At 38.2% G+C, this 26,050-nt stretch overlaps 1 protein-coding gene across 2 annotated transcripts in view; it reads right to left on the bottom strand.

Moving 5' to 3' along the window:
• LOC131702915 (fibrinogen C domain-containing protein 1-A-like) overlaps positions 1–10,369 on the bottom strand; it is a 56,630-nt gene extending 46,261 nt beyond the window's left edge. For both annotated transcript variants that reach the window (XM_059005527.1, XM_059005526.1), the window contains exon 1: positions 9,408–10,369. In XM_059005527.1, the coding sequence (XP_058861510.1) occupies positions 9,408–9,479 (72 nt within the window). In that variant the 5' untranslated portion in view covers positions 9,480–10,369. The remainder of the gene's footprint in view (positions 1–9,407) is intronic.
• Positions 10,370–26,050: the final 15,681 nt, after the last annotated feature.

Here is a 26,050-nt window from a genome sequence, read left to right on the forward strand (position 1 = left end):
CCATTCTGCTTCACTCTATGAATCTATCCTGCTGTGAATCTTATTGATCTGCATTCATTTCTTAGCAGGAGTTCTACCAGAATCGTCCCAATGGATAACCGGTGCAACACTTTTGCTGAACCTAGGAGCTGACAGCAGAGTTTAAAATTGTGTTAAGATACACATGCTGGCTAGTCAGAGTAGGAGCTGAATTTGATGAGGTCCTGCTGGAGTTCAAAGCATCTTCATAATTGGCCCCTTTCCAGTATCCCCTAGTCTGTCTCGACCAGGGAATTCTGTTGCACAGCCTTGTGTGTAAATTGCTACAAAGATTAAAGGCCAAGGTGCTTGCAGGTTGAGATCCGAATTGTGTCAAGATTCAAAGCTGAGCGCTTTATTCCCTTACATACCTGTTTCTCTGAGCAGCTAAAGAATCTATACTATTGCACGTTACGCTTTAATGTATTTTTCTTGTTGACGTGAATAACCTTGTCGAGGTCAGCTAATTCACTTTCCATGTTTACAAATCGCAGTTTTCCCAGACCACTGCCACCCCCTTTGCTCACACCACAGATTGAAGCAACCGCCATAGCAAGGAAGATTATTTGAGGAATGCATCAGGCATGATAGATATTGTTAAAACTCATCATAACAATATTTCCTGAGCATCACCTTCCCTATTTGTTTCCCCTAGAGCAATAATAGTTAATAATATCGATAATATTTAACACAACTCATTTAGCGTTTGTTTTCTCATTCTGTATTTCAGTAGAGCTTTCTGGTCCCTATACATGCTGTATATGCAGAATACCAAATACTGTGCACACTATGCTTGTAATTAGAAGACACACAGTTCAGTCATTGACCATCATGTGGATTGTATTTCATCCCAAACCATGTATGCCCAGGGATCTAAATCCTCTTAAGTTCAGTACCTTTATTATATTGTTTATGCTAGGCTTATTTAGGCAGATATTGGGAGAAATGTGAACTGAGGCTTATGCTGAATCTAATGCACAGCTTCCATTATAAATGGCCCACACTTTGCCTTTACCCATCTCCATAATGGACTCTATGCTCTTCGGAACTTAACTTCAGGGACGTGTCTAACTGCCAATCGTTGGCCTCATTTAACTGTTGCTGCAGCATAGATGAGAGCTGTTATTTTTCATAAAATGGGGAGACCACATAATGACCTCACTCCTTGCTGGAACTTTGATTCATTCCAACACGTTGACTAAACTACTAAACAACACATATACATATACACAAATGCCACCTGCTGGTCATTTCATATATAACAGCTCGCTGAAGTTAATAGAAAATAATCCAGAATAGTGATATGTGCATTTATTTAAAGTTGAATAATGGGCAAATCACTTATTAAATGTCTGCAGGTGGTTTGATTGATGATTTTTGCCACCCACACATCTCTTCAGATGGCTTCTGAATGTAAGGTACCCTTCACTGGGCTTTAAACAACATGTACAGAGCAATGCAATTCAGAAAACTGCCTTCATTTTGAGATCATTTCATTTCACAAAATAATGGCTTCACTCTGAGGTACTGCAGATAAGTGAGGTGTCTTCTTATTTCCATATCCAATTTCAGATGCATTTACTGTAATGAATTTTACATTTCAAAGAGTAGAGTTTAACAGCAAATACAAATACCGGCAGTGTTTGCAATAAATGCATCAGAAAATTGGTCTGCTCGGTTCAATGAGAATCAAATGTTATTTTCCAGCTGCAACTCGCATGAAGTGCCTGGCACCATGGGCTGTTATTGGTTGATTCATTTACGGCTTAATTTCCAAGGCTACCGTTCATGATGTGTAACCTGGTTACAATATGTTAACCCTTCCGCCTTCGGTTTGGATGGATTACTTCTAATCTGTATTACTCCTCACTGCAGTTTTTGAACAGTATATAAGGCTGAACTAAAAGGAAGTTAAAATCTGTAGAGTCCAGTACATTTCAATAATGCTTGTTCTCTTTGTGTATTCATCAATAACTTCAAAAACACTAATGAATAGATTTCAAGGTAGCAAACTGTTAAAAGGCGCTAGCCAAAACGCTTGTCTACCAGACCTGGTGTACCTGTGTATATTGATAACTGCATAAAGGCATTGAACATTCATTAATTAAAATAAAAGTAAATGCATTTCTTATTACTCAACAATCATCCATCTGCAAAGTGCCTTGCATCTACAGCACCACGTCAAGATTTGCATAGATTAACAAAAGCATGCATTAGTCACTGTTGTTTTAAAGGGAGCAGTGTGTCAAAACAAATGGTTCCTAATGCTGGGGGACCAGAGAGCATGCTGTAGGAGTTGGTAATGAATTTCGCTGTGGAAGCTCTGTCAGGGAGGTGACGGGAGGGAAGGTGTCTCCATTTCCAAAGTTCCCCAGACAGTTTTCATCCAGGTTCAGTGCACAGATCACTTTAATTAAGAGCCTATGTAAGGCATCAGCAAGAGCTATCAGTGGCCGCAAAGAGTTCACAGCTTTGGATTCTCAGACTAAAACCATGCAGATAATTAAGGCGGAGGTCTATTTCAACATTTCGTTACACTGTTATCAAACTTCACTTTTCTTTTCCTTTTCTTTTAATCATATAAATCAAGTGAAGATTTCATTTAAAAACAGAAAAAATAGATGTCTAGATCTTGAGATAATCTAGTCTCCTGATCTGGACATAACGATTTGAAACATACATTTAAACTTTGGAAGCAAAGCTTATCTTTGCGACATTTTCTAACTTATTTGCATTATCCCAAACGTTGACATATATGAAGCCCGCTCTGCAGACACAGTCGCAATTAACCTTGACATTTCTGATTACCTCAATTTCACAGAGATGTGTTTTTTTTTTCTGTGTCTTTTAGCAAGCAGAACTCATTAGTAATTAAAACATCACAGATAAATGCATATGCATGAGATATGATCCACAGCCTGCCGCTTGTATGATGAAGTCAATGAACCTCAATTATATGTATTTCCATTGCTCAATTACGATGCCCCACGGGGAATTAAACACATGTTTGTGTTGTGGCAGACGGTTCAGTCTAAACAAAAAATGGAATATGGGCCTTTTCTTCTGAGGGGGTAGAAAGAACAAGCTGTTGTATATTTCCGAGCTGATTATGTACATATTTTAATGCTATTACAGGACAATATGCTGATGACATACAGTGCTGCATCTTAGAAGTATACTTTAGATGTTCAGTATAATGTGAAAAATATCCATCGAAATGAGGATTCATGCATGGCTGTAAACAGATACAAACGAGACCGCAGTCGAGTACAGGCATCTAGGTTATCTGAGTCTGTTTTCTGAATTAAGTTTAACCTAGATTTACTGCAGGGACGTGCTTTCTCTCCTGTGGGATTGCTTCCTTTGCATCCTCTTTCCTGACACATATATATCAGTGCATGCATCTTCTGTCAGGCGCAGCCAAGTCTGTGTTGCACTTTCAACACCAGTAAAGAAGCAAAGTGTAGTCTATTGATGTAAAAAAATAAATAAAACAGCATCATGTTCTAGTTTAACCCATTAAGTTTCATTACTTGAGGAGAGGCAACTTTGTAATTTGCTGGAGCATGTTTAACTGGGATCTACTTATTGTTTAAATGTTCTCTTTAACTATATTGTTATGATAATGTACCGGTACTCTAATTTTGTGAACCACAAAAGTTAAGTCTAAATGTAATGTATCAAAGTACATCAATACAGCTTGTGTTCTGTTTTTTTTTTTTTTTCAAAGAAAAATGTATTTGGTACTTAATGGGTTGAGGAGTACTTGATACTATTCCATTCCAGTACAGTATGTGTGCTTTGTATAATTTTCTGCTTAGATCCATACTTAAGGGGCTAACTAATTTTATTTCTCAAACACTGGTTCTGCTTCTGAAAAGACTCCTAAAAGCTTCATTTCAGAAGTGAGGTTTTGGAAATGACCACTTAGGGGAGCGGACCTGTGATTTCAGCCTCCTCAGCAACTATAGCAAGTGTGAGTTAGTAAATAGGAAATATCTATATAGAATGACTATTACAGTACAGGGGGAAGTTTTCAGAAGCAAACCCTATTTTTCTGCCATAGTTACCGCTGTAAACATGGCATACACTTGTCTAAGCTGAACCAACAACAGGGAAGAAAGAGAGCACAGATAATAAGATATTAAACAGGTGTGATTACCTGTACCCGTATTGTAAATCTAAAGTGATTCGCAGTCTTTGACAAAGAGCTCCCACTGAGCCACACAGCCACCATGTCTACTGTATAATATGAGGTTTCCTGAGTTGTTTAAAACACTGGGCGGAGTTAACACAGCGTCACATGCTGAAAAATGAAATCTCAGAGTTCTGTGCAAGTCTATTGGTCTGAACTCCATCAGCAACCTCTAACCCTAATTCCAGAAAGCACCACCTAGTCAACCTTCTATATGCTATTTCCACACCGCTTCAGCACAACATGCTATCAAAATAAAGGTCACTTATTGGTGCAGTAGCTGTGGGTTGTGATGTATGAATTAGTGAATGGGGACTAGCACCCTCCCATGGTTCAGTGTGACAGAGCTGCTAACTGTGACCAAGAGAAGACCACATGCAAAGTGAGAGTAATTGCAAGCACCATCAAATACTTACTCTTTAAAGTATTTGAGAACAGGAGCACGAAAGCTCACTCTACTGCATTTATAATACAGGAATTAGAGATGACGTACATAGCAATACAAATTAGTTTGTACTTAAAAGTACAATTCTTCTTTTTTTGAACATGTGTTAAAACTAGATTGTTGGGCTTTGCAGGCTACAAAGATCCCAAACTGGCTGTGTTGTGCTTTGAAAGCCGGCAAAGCGACGCTCTTGCAGTAGTTTTAGGTCATGCTATGTGTCCTTGTGACGTTCAGGGTTTGTGGTTCAATTATGAAGGAAATGAGCTAACCAGTTAACCGCTTACGCCCTCCATTAGTCTGGTTACTTGACTTTGTACTGTAATTATCTGTTCTATGCTCCTTCATTACAATTCATACCCACAATTCACAGCAGCGTGAAGTAGGTGCAAAATGTTTCCCTTGCTTAATCTGTGACAATAAATTATTATTACTATTTATCACTGGATCTAATGGAAACGCAGTGCTTCTTAAAAGTAGTCTGTTTGAACTCCCAAGTAGGCTTAATTTACAAGGACACAAATTCAATGTTTGTGTAGTGTTGCAAAGATATTACAAGGCTTGGTAACACTTCACATGAAGTGTCTGTAATTACTGTGTATTTACATAGTAGTTACTTAGTAAATACCTGTGCGCTTACACATAATTGCAGTGTTATTATGCATAGTTGCAATGTATTTAATGTGTACATCTTTTTGAAGTGTATATGTAAGTACACAATTGTATCAGGTTAGGATTAGGTTTAGAGTTAGAGTTAGGGTTATATCGTGCAACAAGATTTACACGTTAAGTACATTGTAACTATGCATAATAACATTGTAATTATGTGTAAGCACACAAGCATGTACTAAGTAACTGCTATGTTAATACACAGTAATTAGATACACAATGTAAAGTGTTATCCAAAGGTTCCTATGTTGGTGAATGTGCAATAAGCTGAAAGTGGATAGGAATCAACTACAGCTGGCACTCTTTGACTTATTAAAGAGGGCCATATTAAAGTAGCTTTAGTGCTGGCTGTGGTACTCGATCCTGCCTGACACCTGCAAAGTACAGTATTCTCATACGGTGATATATTTGTCCTGTGTCTTGGGGCTTGGTAACCTGAGTAATGCTTGAAGACAATGGTTTTAAACCCTCAAGCACTCCCAACAGGCGTGGTTTTTGTTTCAAACACAAACCAAACATTTGATTTAAACATTTATTGCTTTTCCACAGCCCTTAAAGAAAGCCTCTGAGAATTTAAACAGTCTCGAGCAACAGTGATTGCTCTCAGGTCTATGTCAAAAATAAAAAAAAATAAAAAACCATGAATTGCACTGCTTTTAAAACAACGCGGCCCAAAAACAACTGCTTGGAAGTGAAGCATGAACAAAATGGACACGCTGATCATTTGACTGTTATCACGTCACTGGTGAATGGGTAAAGGTGACAGTGGTGACAATTCATTAAGGAGAAAAACCACGCGTTCTGTCTGCACAAAACCAAACACCAAACCAAATAAATATTTCTCCACATTCGTATATTTACTGGAATAATTGATCATTTTCTTTTAACCTGTTTTTTTTCCCCAATTATGTTATGTTAATTGGGCCCAAAGAGTATTCTCATGTTTATCATGAAATATTACTACTATATAGGAATGGTTGGGATACCATTGGGGAGGGGGGGGGGGTCTTTGTGGATTATGGATTACTGTATTGTGTATTGATGCTCCTGGCTGAATACGCTTTTAGAAAAGGGGATTTAGATAGTCTTGATCAATCTTGATATTTGATGTGTGAGACCATCACATATTTACTTCTGACCCTTGCACCAATTCTATCTGTGTTACTCACACAACTCTTGCAACGTCTGATTGATTTCTATTTTGCAGATTGTTAAAACAAAGCGCTCCCCCAAAACACAGAAACACAGGGTGATCGTTTGCGTACATTGACATGCTTTGCCATGTCTGGCAAACACCCTTCTGGTTTGTGCAACTTTTACCGAGGTTGGGCTTGACCTGTGGACCTAGTAAAGACAAATCTGAAATCAAGTCCAGGAGAATGAAGAACTCATGCACAGATACTTCCATCAAGCCAGAACAAACTATCAGTAAGTCGCCATAACGTATAAATTCAAATCAGAATTGAAGGACACGTTTTCTAGATATTTCTAACCTTGTATTCTTGCCACAGTACACCCCTGTCACTGACAACAAGGTCTAGTACTGTATATAAAGAATGGAATTTAGCAGCTGTCAGGTGTTGGCTAGAGTCCAGGTTTAAAAATGATTAAACACATCAGGAAGCATCTCGACTGGAAAGTACAGTACAGTACAAGCCAGGACACAAGAAACGACCACTGTGGGATATCAGCAACATATATCTGGGAGGTGATGACTCAGCCCTTAAAATTCCTTATATAGAACCTTATCCATGTACACCTTTCAAACACCCTGGCTTGGGAAGGGGTTTACTGTTTCTCTCGCTAGGGCACAATGGTTGCCTACTAATTAATTCATGTTGTGCTTTTTTATGTTTATCAATTGCTTTTCCACTTGAGTATACATTTCTAGTGATTGATTTGCAAGCTTTGGAAGCCACAGGGCTGTTTTTGAATTCTCCATTGCATGTGTGTGTGTGTTTATATAACTCGTGTGTGTGTGTGTGTGTAAATACAGCCCTGGTCACAATCATTGACACTCTCTATTTATATCAATATTACCCCCTCGAGTTGCGTGATATAAATATGGATTGATCTGGGCTGGAAACATCAAGGTTCTTGGTTCAAATCTCCAAAACTGAAGAGGTAAAAATAAGTCTTACAGTACAGGGACGGCAATAAAACTCCTATTGTAGAGCAATTTCACCCATTCCAGGTTTTAAAATGAGCTTGATTACCACAGTGTATAGCTAACAAGCTCAGGCGCATCTTATTAAACTCATAGCAAAACCAGGATTGGATCAAACTGCTATGCAATGGGAGTCTTATTTCTGTTGAGAAGATATTCCACAGGCATGTGCAAAATGCTTGTACAGTACAGGGTATGTCAAGTTGCCTAGATATGCTAAATGCTAAAGATATGATTAATCCAATGGAGGAGTAACAGTGAGCTAAATGATTGAATGTAAAAACATTGGTGGATTTGGGAGGGGGATGCAGGTTCCTCTTTCCCACCTCCATCACGTACTGGCTCTAGTTGAGGCCGATTTAAAGGTGCAAACTCCATAGGTTCAGCTCCCCATTAAGACTCCTCTCTCAATCTAAATTGCAGCTCCCTGTTGGAACCAGTGCACTATTAAAAACATTTTACCAGTCCCTTAGGTCCCCCTAATAGAGGCACCCCACTGTATTTCATACATATAAAACAATCCCTTTAAGAAAGCATTTGGGGAATAAGTCACACCGATGACCGACTTATCTCCAAATTAAGGGAACCCTACATTTATACTGCTGCTCCCAGACATACACTGTGAGTGTTTACATCTGTTATGAGCTGGTTTATAAAGAACATATTTGTCAGAGGAATTTAATGCATTTAAACAAATCAGTAACTATATATTTTTTTTTTCTGCTTGTGCTGTTTTTACTATAAAAATTATTATTTTTTTGGTTAGATATAAATTAACCGTGTTTAATGTTTGTAGCTATGCTTGCCCTTTCAAACACTGTAAAAACAGAAAGCAATAATGAATTTAGAAGCACCTTGAAGAATGCATGAGACAGCAACACCATTTGAAACCTGAATTTAAACACTGCATGCATATATATATATATATATATATATATATATATATATATATATATATATATATATATTCAATGGCTTTTACGAATCCAGAAGTACATTTCTATTAGCACCCTCATGAACTCAGGTACTATACACCGCTAATCAATTCACATGAATATCGTTAATAATCCTGCACATTGTTTACAAATATACTTGTAATATTGTCACACAGCTCAGTTGCGGGTTAATGAGGGAAAAACACAATTGCTTGTTACAGCACTGGTGCAAAGGCAAATTAATATCATATTAAAATGATCACCAGGCTCCATCTGGCTACTCAAATTCCATCTGTCCGGTATTATGAAAACCTCCTAACAGATAGGTCAGCTGTGCACGGTACATAATTTGCTTGCACTGAACACCTGGAGCATTACTGTACGCCACTGTGCCCTGAGTACTGCATATACTTGAGCTCTCTGTTGTTGTTTGACTGAAAGGACTGAAGAAAATCTCCCAGGATGCAAGCAATTTAGAAGGACGAGATTAACCGCTAAAGAAGGTCCTTGGGTCCGAGTGGTTTTCTGGTTCAGTCAATTTCATCCCATCTTCTAATCTCTCTTCTCATTAGTTTTAAATCCCTAGCAGTTCTGTTTTTGCTAACACTTATTTGTTAAGCCAGTGCCTGGCAGTCAGTGTTGGTATTTAAACACATCTAGCCTAGGTGATATAGCCATTTATATTCACCATCAGAGACGGTGTGTAAGAGTTACATTAAGCGTGCACCCAGCTAAAAACCAGACATTGAATTGAAGATGTATGAGCAAAAACTGTAACCACATGCATAGTTGTAGCTATTACTCATTGCTAGATTTCATTTATAAGGGGATCCTGAAAAGTGTAGCACACTTTAGTTATACAGTTTCATCTATTCTAGACAACAGACACACACACACAGTTCTGCAAACACTGTACGCCTGTGCACTATCACTACACCTATTTCTGCAGAGAAACCATGGATTAGAAAGCTTGTGGCATACCTGAGGTTTGTGTTGTTGTCCATCTTCAAGCTCTGAAACAGTGTTCATGATTTTCCATCGATCATTTACCATTCTCCGGAAACCTTTGAAATCAGCCTGTCTGGATTACAGGTCGGGGGGGGGGGGGGGGGGGGTTGATTCCCCAAGAGTTATTCCAAGATTTTATAAAATAAAAACTAAAAAAAAATCAGTGGCTACAACTAAGTTCAATACACACAGCACAGATGCATACGTGTCTAGGTCCAGCAGGGAATCAACATCACAAGAATGTATATTACATACGTACTTCTACCAATTCAGATCTATTGATTCAGCCCTGTATTCCACTAAAGAAGGAAGCTTTAAAAAAACAGCTTTAATATCTTCCAATTTCAAAAGACAGTCCGCAAGCGTATGCACATATATATTTATATATTATAAACAATAGTCATTGGCAAGTGAAACAGCAAAACAGATTGAATTCCACTCCACTGTTGTCTTGCAATAAATCTTCACCAGGGTACAGTCTCTATTAAGATTCTTCAATTTCTCACTTCAGTTGCTCGGAAATCAGATTTCATTCCTCCTCTCCCCAGTCACCCGACAAAAGTATTTTAAAAAGAACACATTCCCTACATATTAGATTAGGTACCTAAATTCTCAATCTCTTAATTACAGAAACAGCTGCAGACCAGAAGCCAGGCTAGTGCCTTTTGTTGCGTCCGTGCAATACACTAGAAATCTCCAGCCGTGTTGTAAAAGGATAAATCGCTCTCTGTGCCTGTCCTAGTTGAGAACCCTGATCAGCATGAGGAGGTATTTCACAAGGATTTTGAGAGCTGGATCTGACATGAGCAGTGCTATAGCAGATTAACAAGACCCAGTCATGTGCACTCACCAGCACTTCATGCTACAGGAGCTGTCAATCAAAGAGGTGGAAAACTAAAATCTTCCAGCCCCGTGCTGGTGCTGCTGCTGCTGCTGCTGCTACAGCTGCAGTGTGATCAGACAAATACTTTTTTAGGGGGAGTGTGTGAGTGTGTGTGAAGGGGATATGTGTGTCTAAGTGCGGGGACTGGGTTTGAGTTTTTGATTGTGTTTTATGCAATGCATACCTCCTCTATCCATTTCACAAAGAGGGAAACATTAGAATTTCAGTATGCAGTCTAATTTTCTTGCTTCCAGTCTTAGTTGAGTTTGGTTTATCATTTTAAATGTGCATATATAGGAATGTGGTGGATTATGATTTTTTTAAATATATGTTTGTATGCAAGCATGCATGTATGTACAGTATGTATGTATGTTCAGGTAAAGACATATTTGCTTTACATGTGGGGCAATGTATAATTTGCACTAACAATCCCCTCAAAATAAAATAAAACTGGGGCATGTTTCTGTTTATTTTGGTGCAGTGAGGCTAACCTTTTTAGGTTTGCTCGTAGGGCATGCATAAATAATTCTGCTGCTGCACAACCATCCTGAAAACGTGGACACTGGATCGATCAACCCTTTTCATCCTCGATCCATCAGTCGTGGGGAATGCAGTATACATCCGTAGTTCTGATTGCGCTCTTTATTAAAATAAAACTACTGTACTGACTGGGGAATCAGTCATACCAACAAAAAACTGAAATCAAATGGAACTTTTAGCTAAGAAAGTAGTTATGCACCTGCAGGGATGCCCAGGGTAGGAAGGGTTAATACAAGGATTGTTTTTTAGGTTTCAGGAGAAAACCTTCAATAACAACCTAATTACCAATAACTCGATGTGAGCTAATGAGGGATACAACTGCTGGAAAATTTTTAAATGTGAGCTCAAGTCCCTGGGGATATATTAGGGGAGATATCTTAATGGAAAATTGTGCAAAGACTGCTGTTTCCTAATGTAGCCTTCTGATGGGGAATCTTCATACAGGCCTGACCTTGAGAGTTAATATCCATTAAAATAATATACTCTACCTCCCGTCTAGATTACTAAAGAGATTGTCTTCTTTGCAATAGTATTCTTGGTTTTTGGAACAAACTACCTGTTTGTGTTACAAAAGTGATTAAAGTATTGGCAAATTGGATGGCCTTTGAAATAACCAAATCAATATGGCAAATGTCTCGGGATACGTTTCCAATTCTGGTAATGAAAAAAGGTTTTAGATGATGTCACTTCCTGCTTAAGTGACTTCCTCTAAGTGACTGAATATCGTGCCCACGAGGGTGTGGTTTTCTATTCTACTGATTGTCAGGAATTTGAACCTTTGTTGTAGAATAACAGTATGGTTTATGGTATTATTTAGAACATAAGAAAAGTTTGGGAACGAAAAAAGGCCATTTGGCTCCTCAAGGCTCGTCCCTTGTGTTAGCACACCATTCTCCCTACTGGGGGATCCTTTAAACAGAATCTTGTGTTTTTTTTGTTTTTTAATGTTCCCAGTGTTTTAGATCCCACTGTGTCTCCTAGTCAGCTATTCCATGTATTTATAACTCTCTGTGTAAAAAAGTGCTCCCTACCTTCTGCTCTAAACTTACTTTTACACAGCTTTCGTTAGTCTACTCTCTGTGCTAACTTTGCAGTAGTGTCTTGGGTTAACTTTATCTATTCCAGATATGACTTTATAATCAAGTTCGCTCTTTCCCTTCTTTTTTTGCTCAGTTAAAAAAAAATGACAAAAGATGCAACCTGATTGCTCTCGAATGAATATATTATTTGCACAGTGCAATAGGTACCAGTGATAATTACTGTCATAAGATATTACAAATATTTAATAAGTATTCTTTCTTTTTATTACCCAAAAATATGAACTTATATAAAAAATGAAGCAGCACTGAGCATGTATATGCAGGAGTCATAGCAGTAATGTGGTTAACCTAATCATTATTAACTGCTGTTACTGGGAACATGACAGACAATTACCTTAATAATTAATATGGAACTGCTGATAATTATTGCCTGGTTAATATAAGCGGTCAAAACAAGTGCTTTAATAAATCGAAGGATTGCTGAAATGTGACGTGTGAATCCAGCATTACTGAGATGCAAAATAGAGAGTAATGTAAGGTTAATGAAATCAATCTCCTGATATTTGTAAATATCCATGCATACCAGGTAGTACACGAGATACTAATTCAGCTCTAAGATGTGGAGCCTGACTCATCAGAGAAGATAGATATCTTAAGGAATCTGAGCAAACCTACAGAAAAAGTAGTCTATCGAAACCCCCAGACCGTCTGAACTGTCAGGATTTGGCAGAAAACTTCAGTGGAGTTATTGGGCTATTAACGTAAGTCAGGTTCTGTTTTTTTCCTTCCAAAAACGTTTGTGTAGAATTTTAAAATGAACACCCTACCTCCCTTTGTTATAAAGCATGAGGGAGCCTCTAAATATATTACCACCTATGTGAGGTTTACGATACTGCTTTGAACCCCAAAAACCAAACTAGTAAAACGAACAGGGAAAGAAAATAGAATGGTCCATGTTTGATGGAAGGTACAGCAATGTAGCAGTAGTGGTCAATCAGTTATTGATGACAAGGGACTAGGTTGTCTCTCTGCTCATCAATGACTCTGTCTGATCCTTGGCTGGGCCCTACCTCCAGGGTTCAGGAGCTTCATAACCTCTGTTGCTTAGGTTTGGCTGGTTGAAAATAGGCGATTGCCTGGACAACAGAAAATGAATGTTGATGATCAGCCTTCTTGGTCTGTAAATGGGTTGCAGTGGTAAGGCGACATTCGTATTGTGCATTTTAAATTGGGTAAAAAGATGAGAATTAAAACATTTCAAAGAAAAAAAACTGTATAAATGCACAGTTAGATGAAGGAGAGGAGGAGACCATCGGTTGGTCACTGTTAAAATCCATTCTCCTTCTCACTTAAAGCTAGTGAAGTCTTTCAAGAAGTGAGCCTGTCGGTATAATAATGAAGTTCCCCGGAATGCATGAATGGGTCATAAATAGTAATGACAATGCAATATTATTTTTGTTTATTTGTGTAATTAAAAAGCACATTAGCGCATTTAACCTTGCAGCTTTCTGTATCCGAGTCTCCGTCCCTGCTATTAACATCTGGGCTAGGAGGCTATTTAACCTTGCAGCTTTCTGTGTCAGAGTCTCTGTCCCTGCTATTAACATCTGGGCTAGGAGGCTACCACGCCACAGTTGGTCACTGTAAAAATCTGTTCTCCTTCTCACTTAAATCTAGTGAAGTCTTCCATTAATGAATCAATTAATGATGGTCTTGGCTTCATTTGCAAGCCTCAATTAAACCTTGTGCCCTTGTGCCCTATTGAGCTCCTCACGTAGCCAACTACCCAGAAACATGTGCTTTCCTCGGGTGTTGCTGAGCTAAAGCTTTTGTATTTGTTTTATGATAAGAAACGACAGAATCTAATGGAAGATTCGGCTGTCCTTCAGCTTTTTAATAGCAATGTTTTCTCAATGCATATATTATGCAGATATTATGTTACTATGTATAATGCACTTGCATGTCTTCAATTGTATTTTTCTACACATTTTAATGCTTTTGAATACTAAAGAGCTTTCAATTTATCGGTTATTGACCATTATATTAGTAAATTGGTTGCACCTCTAATATATATCCCACTTGTATGTTTTCCGGGGGTCTGATTCTCAGTCATAGAATAAGCAAAGCATTGCACCACATCCGTGGGGTAGCATCTGTTTATTCTCTAGACAAACTCAATTGATTTACTGTAAGAGCAAATCTGCATTCAATAATTTAGGCCACTTGGGGTGAACTGGTTATTTGTGTTGTGATAAATTGATTTCTTCAGAAGAGGTAATGGGTAGCTGGATGGAATACATGACTCTGGTTAGGTATAAGGTTGTACAAGCTTGAAATGTAGATATAATGAGTTATGGCAGCAGAGGACAACATAAAAAGCCTGGCCCAGACAAAGCAAGTAACAATTCACTCTTCTGATGTCACAGAATCATAACTCACTGTTGTGATGTCATAGCAGTGACTGATCACTTTCCATGTCAATCACAGTTCCAATGTTACAGTTGAAATTCTGCTTTCCATGTTTCTCAAACTGGCTCAACTCGATGTGCTTAACCATACAGTAGAACGGCAAACTTACAAAGTGACCGGTCTACCGAACACCCCACTTTTAGCTGAAAGCATGCAATCACTCAACCATTCGCTCAATGCAACGAGATAGGCACTGGACATGAAGGCAAAATTACTGTAACAACACATGTATCCAGACAAAGGTGAGGCAGATTTCAAAGTACGGCAATTTTACTCTAAACATTTTAGTTTTTAAACAAAGCACAGTTTTTTTTTTTTCAAGCCAAAGGAGGCTGAATGACCATGCAAGCTGCATGAATGCATTTTGTTTACTACGTTAACCCGTGTTTTCCTGAATGTTTAAATCTGTGTTTTTGCTGCCGTTCCAACGTATAGTACTGTTTTAAAGACCCTATGATCATAACAATATCAGTATTGCAATACTGTGCTGTATCCTTCTATTCGTCAGATTGTGGGTGTAGATATAGCAGTCGTACACATTTATTAAAACCATTGAAAAGAGTTTGGGACATTTCAGACTTACAAACAGCCTCCATTCCCAAGGTGTTCACTACTCTGAGGTTCCACTGTATATGTAGAATTACCAGAAAAGAATTCAGCTCAAGGGAAAAGCCTTAGTGAACCAAACCGCCTCTTCACATTTCTTCTCCTCTTGTTATTATTAAAATATTATCCCAGGCAGGTTTCTGCTGGTTGGAGGTTTTACATTTCGTGAGACTCCGCTAACAGCGAAGGGATTCCTCGCTCCCCCGACAGCAGTGTGGCCTGACACTTTCTTAGCTGACAACCCTTTCCTGATCTTAACAGGTCATAAAGTGAGACTGGACACCTCCTTAGGTGAAGTTTCATTTCGTGTGAACTTCAACGACTAGGTAAAGCTGTCCGACAACAGCAAGCAATCATAAGGCAGGTCACTTGTGAAGATGAGGTCCCGGCTAACAGAAGACATATGCTGGTACTTGGAAATCCACTAAAACCCCTACAGTATAAGGGTAGATGAAACGCATGAAAGAGCCAGAAAGACTGTGTACAGATTGACATCAAAGAATGCTGTGCAGCTTGTTTGAATGCACCTTCCCCTGTTTTTGAGTGCCTTTCAGTTATTTTGCTCCAATACTGAGATTAGATTTAGTTTTTCTTTATATATGTCCCCATTCAGCTTTCAGCTTGCTTGGAGAACACTTGTTGTTTGGTCATTGCCCGTACATTCTGATTCTAGAAAAAAACATGTCAATCTGAACTTTCAACTCCGTTGCCCCCACATTCTCTGTGTTAGTATAGAGTCAACAGAGTTGAAAAACCTCAGTTAATTATACTGGAGTCAGCAAAGGATAGGTGCGATAGGAGAGGCCAGAGCAGCATTGAAGTCATGAGAGTGTCTACTAATAAGCCTATGTCTGGAGAAAGACATAGGCTTATTAAAACAAGGTCACTGAATTCATCATGAACTGGCACTTTATTTGAAAGTGTTGCCAACTTCACTTGTTCTCATGACTTAACAACTGCCAGGAGGAGAGGCACTGGGGAGCAGAGGGCTAATGCACCACTGGATGGCAGTACGTTGGGCCTCGGTGCAGGCTGGCATTATAACATTAAAAGAGCATAACATCGATTTTCTCTCCCCTACTTCACTGAGCTCATCTTGTCCTTGTTTTTTTTTTTTTGTGGGTAGTTTGTGTAGCCAACCGAGAAGGTATGCCACACATCTTTTGAAGTATTTTCAAAATCTAAATACTGTATATGTGAGAAAGCATCTGAGACCTGGCAAGCTGGTACAATATACTGTACACAGGTGTTGGACACAACATTTGAAAAACTGTGCTCATGATAACCCCCTACTTCTTTAAAATGAATACGCGTTTAAAAATAAGTGTGGGATTTATCTTTCGCTTTTGTATAAATTCAAATGTATTTATCAGGTAGTTACAACAAAGGACTTTTTAAATATTTCACGTCAACATTTTGACGGCTCCCTAATATGTACCTTTTCTGTAATGCAAACAATTTGAATCAAGTATTGATACTCTGATGTAGAAGAAGTAAATGTAGTGAGAAATGGTCTTTTGCCCAATTACAAAGTTTTAGTAATTCAATCAAATGGCTGGATTTTCAGAATGAGTAGCATACACATCTATTGCAGGTTTGTAGGTCAGTAACTAGAATAGAACTATGCATGAAATAACAGTTGAATCCATTTTAAGTAAGCATCAATGTATGATACATTGAATACTTATTGGTTTTGTGATATTTTAAAATGTGTGCTTATCCAAGATGAATTATTGTTTGAATATGAATTATTGTTTTCAATTGAATGTAATAGTAAAACCAGGCTTGTTCATATGTAATTACTGTAAATTGGAATTGCAGTCATGTGTTCTAAACTGATGCCTACCTATTACTGTATAAACTAGCTGTGCACACATCTCGTAAATACCTGTAGATAAATTAAGTAGCATTCTTGCACAGCTAAAGCATCATTTATTTAGCTTTATTTTTTTTTCTGAAACATTTGAAATTAAAAAAACAATAGAAGAGAAACAGATATTAAAACGGTTCCCCCGAAGGCCCTGTTGTAGTAAAAACAGCTCATTATGCAGAACAGTGAAAAACATATTCTTTAGTACAGTATCTTAGAACAATGAACTGTATTAAATGGATCCAAATCAATATCTTTCTGTGGCAACCACGTAGCTGCAACTAATGATGTTTGGATGCTTACTAGACCAAATCCTGGTATCTCTGTACTTTTATTTGCACAGGATTTACACAAAGAGAAGCTTTAATACATAGTAAAATATTAGTGAAAGCATTGCAAAGCACAGGCAAGCATGGTGTGTTGCAAGAGGAGCATAGTCAGGCATGGGAAAGCATGGGACAAATACAAACATGGGAAAAGCTCTGAAATGACTGCCAGGGGAAGCTTTTATATTAAAATGGATGTCTGTACATAACCAACATTCACCCGACCATTCTGCTTGCAGAAAATATGCATTACAGTAGGAAAAAAAAAAGTATTGTATGTTAAAGCAATGCACATCAATGCAAGCATTGCTTCAGGCATCTCCGAGAACAGTTCAGAATAAATGAACATCTTGATGAATCCATCCAAGTCATAGAGCATTATAAAAAAAAGCATCAGGGTTGTTGCTGAGGAAACCGTTGCTGCCCATTTGACCCCTATGTTACCAAAAAGAAAAAACCCCTCTGCAATAGGCTTAGAATATAGAGAAGAAGGCAGTATCAGTTTTTTTTGAGTAACAAAACACATCTGGGTTGCAAAATGTGAATGCCAATTATATTTCAGGAAAGCAAGCAGGAACACAGTGGGGGGCTTTGAAATTGATTTATATGACATCTGATCTAAATACTACCACTGTTTAAATAATTATTACGGGTCCAAGGTTATGAAAATGTTGTTTGTATTTTAATGCTTTAAGTGACGATGGTATTTAAAGCTATATAGCTATATTGTGCAATGCATGGTAACAGCAAGTCACACTGGAGCATGGTAATCTGTGGTAAAAACTATAAAGCCTGGTAAATGCGTGGTATAAGACTGGTAAAAGACTTTACACTTTATTTTTCAAGTGCAATTTGTACCATTTTCTGTGAAAGAAAAACTGACAAATAACTAATTATAATATCTTAGTGCTTTCATTATTTTAGTTGTTCTACAGTACATGGTAATTTTCTAATGAGCAACGCTTTGTACTTGAAGTTTATTACAATTAACAGCTAGCAACAAGAATTTCGAATTTCGAATACTTTAACATCCTTCACTCGATTTCAGCCTGTGGTCGGTCACAGTTTGGGGTACAGATCGTGTTATGACCGTATTTAGAGGTGAGCTCTTGACCGCATGTCATTTTTCAGTAGGATTCTGGGAAAGAGAAGCAAGTGGCTCTAACGTCTACACAAACTGATTATACGAGAGCCGTACCAAGATAAAAAAAAAAAAGTGCATGGTTAACCAGGGGATCAGAATTCAGTGAAGATAAGAACATATCCCCTTTATCAATGAGGGGAGTCGAAAAAAAAAAAATCATCTTTATTTACATATTGGACTTTATTGATATGAATCCATGGGATCTATTATTAGATTTTTTTTGTTGGTTTTTAAATAAAAATGGCCGCACTTTAAATGTTCCTGTTCACTTTGAATTCATGTTGACAAAGGGTTTATAATAGCTTTAACATACAAAATCCCTGCCTTGCATTTGAATTGACTCAGATGTGAGAACTGTGGTAAAACTGGTATTGAGTTTTTCCCAGCTTTGCTATTTATACCGTATTTAAATGCATCATTATCGGTTTTGAGCCTTCCTGTCAGCTTCCTGATTCTTCGACGAGCTACATGGCGTGCTTGTCTTTTCATTTGCAAATATACAGCTGATGCTAATTAGACGAAGGTTTTAAATGTGCAGTCTTCACCCTGCATAATGTTGATGGTACTCGATTTTCATTTATAAATCAGCTTAAAACACACTGTAGTGCTAAACTGCTGAGTTGCATAAGTGTAGATAGCAAAGCTGAAGGAGTCTGGACTCCTGCCTGGACTCCTGACACCCGGCACAAAATAGGCTTCTGATGGAGGAGAAATTTCCGAGCCCCAACATATGGGAGCGATTAACTAGTAAAGGACCACAAGGTTATGAAAGGTACTGCAAAGGATATCCATCACTGAGTATCCTTATTCAGTTGGGACAACTGTGTGATTCAAAAACAACATTTTTATCAGTTACCGTAAGCATGCATCACAGCATATTGACTTGCTTGGTTTTGAAGCTTGGTCTCACCTTGGGGGCACTGGGTGATTTTTTATCTACCGGGATTAAACACTACTGGTAGCTGCCACTGATGGACGGTTGACATGAATGTGGAGCTTACCTGTTTAGTCCAATGTCTGCTTATGATACTTGCAAGGATTTTATTGTCACTCAAAGGATCATATTTGCAGTCGTACTGGTTTAGAGATTTCTGCCTGAAACTTTGCATAGCTTAACATTGTGTGCGTGTTTACTTATGTTCGGAAATCAAATCTTCGTTAATTTGTAATTACAGTACATTGCTTTTAATGGAATTTAAATTACAGCAATGCCAAACCTTTAAAGACATTCTCTTCAGTCTGCAACGGATTCAAATCTAACCCGGAGAGCAAGTAACTGCGTGTGTTGAGTATTTCGCAGTGCGTTTTTTTCGGATCCAATTCTGCAGTCAGAATTAAGTTGGGTCTCCAAGCACTGAAGTGCATGACCACTAAGAGGTGACTACTACTACAAAATACTCAAAAAAATTATATTTTTCCCTCTAAATTATGGTTTACTTTTGCTTAAAGGCCCCCTAGGCTGTCCACTCATCCTAAAAGGCTCAGAGGTGCAGACATAAAAGGGTCACGCTCTAATGCAGGATCAGAAAAAATGAAATAATCCCATATCCATGCTTTTATCAAGTCCTGCCAGCACCATCTCCCATTGGGATGTTCTAATCTAAACAGACGTTTGTTCCTCCAGCCTCAGTCAGTTGCAAATTCATATACAGCAGTTCCTTTAAATAAGATGCACTGTGGCGTTTTCTTTTTTTTTTTTTTGATGAATTGCAAAACCAGAAAACACTGTATTCAAAACAGGAATCGGTCCGAGAAGAATGATACTGACATGCTAATAAAGATTTGGTAGAAATAAAAAGATCCAGAAACTGCTTTGGCTACGGATGATTTATAACTGAACTCCTGCTGTCATCCCAAATTGCTGTGTTTGGTGTGTTTTAATCCCCCAAACTCTGGGGGATATGTAGAAGTCATGGGTTCTTGTTAGCTCAGCTAGTGGTACTTTTTTAATGAAACGCTACAGGTAACACATTATGCATGTCACGCAAAGCAATTAAATGTATCACTTATTTTTTCGCCACTCAACTTAATGATATGCTAATGCGCCTGGCCCTTAATCAGAGAGAAAATAAACATTTTCTTTTCAAAACGGACTAAAAAGCACTTAGTTTATCAGCCTATTACCAGGTGGAGTAATGAGGAAACGCTTATCAAGTAGCCCACGCACTGAAGAAACGATGAAAGCGGAGCTAATGTAGGAATTTATTCACTAAGGAAAACCTTCCATCTTTTGTCTGCACGCAGTGTTCCACACTGATGTTCAGCTCTCCACTTCAATATAATTCCTTTATGTTTTCACTGTAGTCTTCCATAGTTTAGCATTGACAGTTTTTGGAGGACCCCAGGACTCTTGCCTCTTTGGAACCTGTATGAAACGCATCAGTAAACAGGGATACCTCATATGTTATATCGAAGCTGTATTTTGTTATTTGATGAGATACTTTTTCATGTTGCTGTACAGCCATGGCAGGGGATGAATGCAACTGACATTCTTGCTAAATAGAAAAGAGGAATGAAGGAGATTGTTATGCTGATAACATTTTGCAGGAAAACTACTATTGCGCTTAAACTACCAATATGGACTTTGTAGGTACCAACCTTCTAAACAGGCCTCGTTAAATGTGAAATGGACGAGAGACAAGAAACAGATTTCTGGCTAAAGCCACTGCGAATCACAACGACAGATAACCGCCAGTGTCCCTCATCATCTGGTGTTTTCAAAATGCTTTTTTCTAACCCAATAATGAACAAAGTACGATTAACACTTTCTTTTTTTTTTTTTTTTTTAAAGGGTTACGCCAAATGCCCGTGGACTTTGACCTTTTTTAACTCCACAGCCTCAGACTCTCCAGGAAGAGGAAATCAAAGAGAGTGGGTAGCTAGCTAGTACTCTATAGCAGAGATACATTTAAGTGAAAGCCAGGTAGTAACAGCTCTAGAGGAAAACAATCATAGCTCAGCATTAGACCGCGACATTACAAGCGTATGAAACAAAACAGTAAGCACCTGCTAAAAACAAAACAGACAGCCTGATGTTTTTAAAGCTATTTGCTATTTAATTGCACAAAAGTGCTATAATTTATGTTCCACTTAGACCTTCGAAGCGTGTACTATATTAGGATGCTTTATATTCCATGAAATACCGTTTACTAAACTAGCAAGCCCCTTTTCATTTTCAAGGTTTCTTCAAATATATGCTTTCAAAGAACATTTAAACCTGTTCTGTGATATTATGGCGCCATACTTTATTCCATTCATGATTTATACACTGTTGCCTGTCTCTTTTTGACAGTTATTGATTTCCACTGTGCTTTTGTGTGTGTATGTGTGTGTGTGTGTGTGTGTGTGTGTGTGTGTGTGTGTGTGTGTGTGTGTGTGTGACAGTGTTAAAACAGTATGCAGAATACAATACACATTACTGTATGTGAGGAAGGCTATAATGAGTCAGGTTAGACAAAGAACCCTGTAGTTTTGAGGCAGTAATTGTGTAACTTTAAAAGCCCATTCTGATTGTGATTCAGGCATCACAGTATCGAATCGTGCTATTTCTGGCAGAAATGGGAGTGATAAGCCTTTCTGACGCTCTGACAATTAAATCAACATGCACCTGCTCCTGCGCGCGTGGCCAAGAGTTGTAGATGGAATGCTTAAGCCCTGCTGTTGTCCAGAGAAATCTAGTAATCTGACAGCATCTTACAGGATGCAATGCAGTAAACCCTATTTACAGTTCTGATTTGCTACTATTGACTGCAATGTTTCATTATCTTCAATAATAAGACCACCATCTGCGGTCCCAAACATCTCATACAGCTGTTAAATTACCTCTCTAATAAGACTGACAAGCTGTAAACTAGCAACCAGATTTTAATTATTTTTTTTTGTACTTTGAAAACTTGCATGCATCATGATGTAACTCATTAACCCCTTATAGTTGTAAGACCACACTTGATTGTCAATTGACAATAGTATTTGTATAATGGTTTTAGAATTTTGCACGCCTTCTTAAAGTCTTTTTTGAAAGCCTTATGGGGTACTGCCCCTTTAACATGTATTATCTTTAATGTATCAGAGGAAAGAACAGATTATTGAATGCTACTCTGTGATATTTAACAAGAGGGTCCCTAGGGGATACAGCACTTTTATTAACTTTTATAATTATGTCAACGTATGGCTGAGGGACGAAGAAGAGCAAGAAGAATGTGGATACGAGAAAGAAGAATATCCCAGAAACAGGATTTATAGAAATTGAACTTCACAGTAACATGAAACAGAGGGGAGAATTAATGTAGCTGCAGGCTTTGGTAGCAAATGTTTTTTGGTTTATGTGACATTAGGATTAAAGAGAAGCATGGATGGCTTAGCCACAGCATATCTACATTGCCGGCAGGAGCCCCTTCTCTAGCTTTAAACGGTAGTTGCTCTTTTCAGGGGCACAGAAAGATCACAATTTATAATGCTATGTAGATTACGACAGCGACACCACAATTACAGCACGGTAAACTGAGCACAGGTTAGGTAAATCAGGATACAACATTACTGCAATATGAATTGGTTGTCAATACTATAGTAGTAATATAATCGATGTTACCTACTGGATGAATATTGGACTTCTAAAGAGAATTTAAACTTTTAACAACCTCCCGTTTGGATGTCCGGTTTTGGTCACGCTTTATCTGAAGGGCCGCCTATTAACTATTAACAACGTTAATATACTATTATTTATTTTTCTGTTACTTGTTAGTTAATATATAATAGGTCAGCTAAAACTGCAAACATCAGAGCCCTATGGATTATCAACTCCCAGTCGATCATATATTTGTATATATATATATACGATGCAAGCAGCGAGAACCGTTTTTTTTCAGTGGAAATTAGCCCTATTGGAACGATCACTTTTACAACGTCTACCCGGATAAAACGATCTCAGTAGTGACTGAACTTTCTCCAGTGTGAATGTGTTATTCTCTCAGTGAAAACAAAGACCTTGGTTGGATAATTCGAAGATAAGGCTGATTCATAGATAACCTTTTCTAGTGCGAATCATGTGTGACGTATGCAACCGTTGCCATCTTCACACAAACTGCAACCATGGCAACAGGCGTGAGGAGGTAACAAGACTGAAACAGCGTGCATTGAGAAAAGCACGAAAAATATGAAGCAATCTATGTTGTTTTTCAAGAGAAAGGGCACGTAATTACTGTATTCAGCATTTTTATTTTTTCCATTTCTTTACTGATTTCTGTTAAATACACAGTTTAAATGTTGATCAATGTGAAGTTGCCTTGAAAGAACTACTGTATACTGTGTAAAGATGTTGAATTCAATTTGGACGTTTCTTCATTATTCTGCTACAGCAAACTGCCAAACCCTATTATAGTGAACAACCTGATAGAATGAACATTTCTGCAGGTCCCAGTGGGGGGTGGGGGGGTGGGGGGGGATGTCGTTATAATGAAGTTAGACTGGATAACACTTTTTTTTTTTTTTTTTAAGTATGACTGCGTGAATAGGAAAAACTGACACATGCAGTATAAGGCATGAGCACGAAGCCGAATCTTGACTGGCAAACCATACCGAACACACTCAAGCAATTCTGTTATGCAATGTGAACATTCAAATGTGACCTTCAATCTTTTATTTATTTTTCAACAGTCTACCGTTAAAGATAGATGCATTCATTTAACGTGTTTTTTTTTTTTTGTGACAGAGTGCTTTTGTGTTCTACTGCGATGACCTTTTCTTTGATATCCCCCTAAATCAGCCCCTCTACCTGGCATTGTTCGCAGAGGACTGTAAGCCATGGGGGAGGATGATAAATTCAGTCAAATGAAAGTCAAGACATCAAAACAATGAACCACCTCTTCTAATCCCCGGAACTGAAGGGCCCCCCGACTGAGTTTTTGAAAATATGCAGATGCTCTCCGCCAATGCAGACCCCTCTGGTTTACACAGAAATTAGAACCAGAACTCAACCCAGGACATTCCACATTGTTCTGATCACTGTAATTCTGAAACTACTCACACAATAGCTCCAGCCAAAAAGAGAAATAATCCGACTAACAATTTCTCATTCTGTGAATCTACATTTCTACAGGGTCACGTTTACCAGATGAGGTTCTGCAAAAGAGCAGAAATATGGGATTACTATAGTTATGTAAAAGCTAAATAAAATCAAGCGAGCCCATTCCCCTATCCATGCTCACCCCTTGCTGGCTCACCATTATCCCAAGGCAGCATCGACTATAGTTGTTTATGGAAAATTAACCTGGTGTTCAACCCAATAAAGTGTTCTTGGAACAGCCCCCCTGGTGATGAAGGTGCAGAAACGTTCATGGGATTCACTGTTTATATAAGGTATCCATAAATAGTAACTGCATAATACAACAGTACAGTGCATTGTACATAACAAACTAGCATGTAGAGGTATGGACGTTTTACAGAACAGTATGTCTTTCGACACTCTGAATGAAACATGAATAGAAACATATACAGTCTAAGATGCAGTGAGCTCCTTCTGATGTTTTCCCTTTGATTTTAAGCTGAATTCGAATAGAGTATTTTCTTTATGAGTTGGGTTGAGAAACTTCAGTGCTTTCTGAAAGCAGCGAGAGTTGGTTTCAGATAAAACATTAGGCTAGGCTGCCGGTTGTTCCTGCAACAATGTGCCTTGACGATACTTCACCTCCTGCATTAAGCTGCCCCAGCTACTGACAAGACTGAAGCAGGCTGATCTTAATATCTTCAAGCTTTGAAAGTTATCAGGCAGCCTTTCTATGGCAAGCAGTAGCAGACTGTTTTGCTGTAAAGATCTCTGGGAAAAAAAAAACTGAACGATGGCGTCGTAGTTCATTGGAACAACTAAGAAAGGCTGCTGAAAAAAACAGAATGTGTCTACCTTAAGAGATTTCAGCTCACTCTGCCTTCCAACAGCACATCTGCGATGAGTTAACCTGAAACACTGCAACACTGTATATAAACTTCAAACAGACGACAGCTGGAAATACAGGTCTGAGTAAAATATGCTCACAGTGTTTTTATCACTTTTCAGTGATGAGATGTATAATGAGGTATGATAAGACACTGTTGCTATTAACACTTCATTTGCAGGGTAACTTTTCAAAGTCAATATACACTCTTGAGAAATGTAAATCACTTTGAATTCTAAAACAAGGAGGCACATGTATTCTTTTAAAGATTCTGTAACTATATGCGCATTCTACCTGCAAATCACTTTTAGTTATCTTTAACAGTCTTTTAAAATCCATTTTTGTTTTTCAATATCTTTACATACACTAGTTATTTAAAACGTGTCTTTGATTATGTCTGAGATGCATCCACGGTGACAACGACGCGTGGTTTCGAATTGCACCCATGAGAATCTCTACATTGACGTTTTTTAATAGCTAACTTTTTACATGCCTGTTGCTGACATTACCCAATGATTGCTTCGCAGACCTCTGAGTGCCCTTTTACACTAATGTACAATACATTTCAAATCAAATTGTTTCACAACATGCTTTTCATGACATGAAACCAAATCCAATAATGTAGCCTTAATCTTATTTGAGAGCTTCACGTGGCAGTAGTTTTCTTATATACAAAACCCATCTGGCACCATTTATCTAGCTGACCTCCCACTAAAGGTTGGAGATCACTTCTTTAAATTATGAGAGCGTGCCAGTGGTATGATACACTGCCGTTGCGGATTCTGTCCTGTCCCCTGACGTTGAGATGAGAT

This window comes from Acipenser ruthenus, chromosome 31 (genome assembly GCF_902713425.1).
Source record: "Acipenser ruthenus chromosome 31, fAciRut3.2 maternal haplotype, whole genome shotgun sequence".
NCBI lineage: Eukaryota > Metazoa > Chordata > Actinopteri > Acipenseriformes > Acipenseridae > Acipenser > Acipenser ruthenus.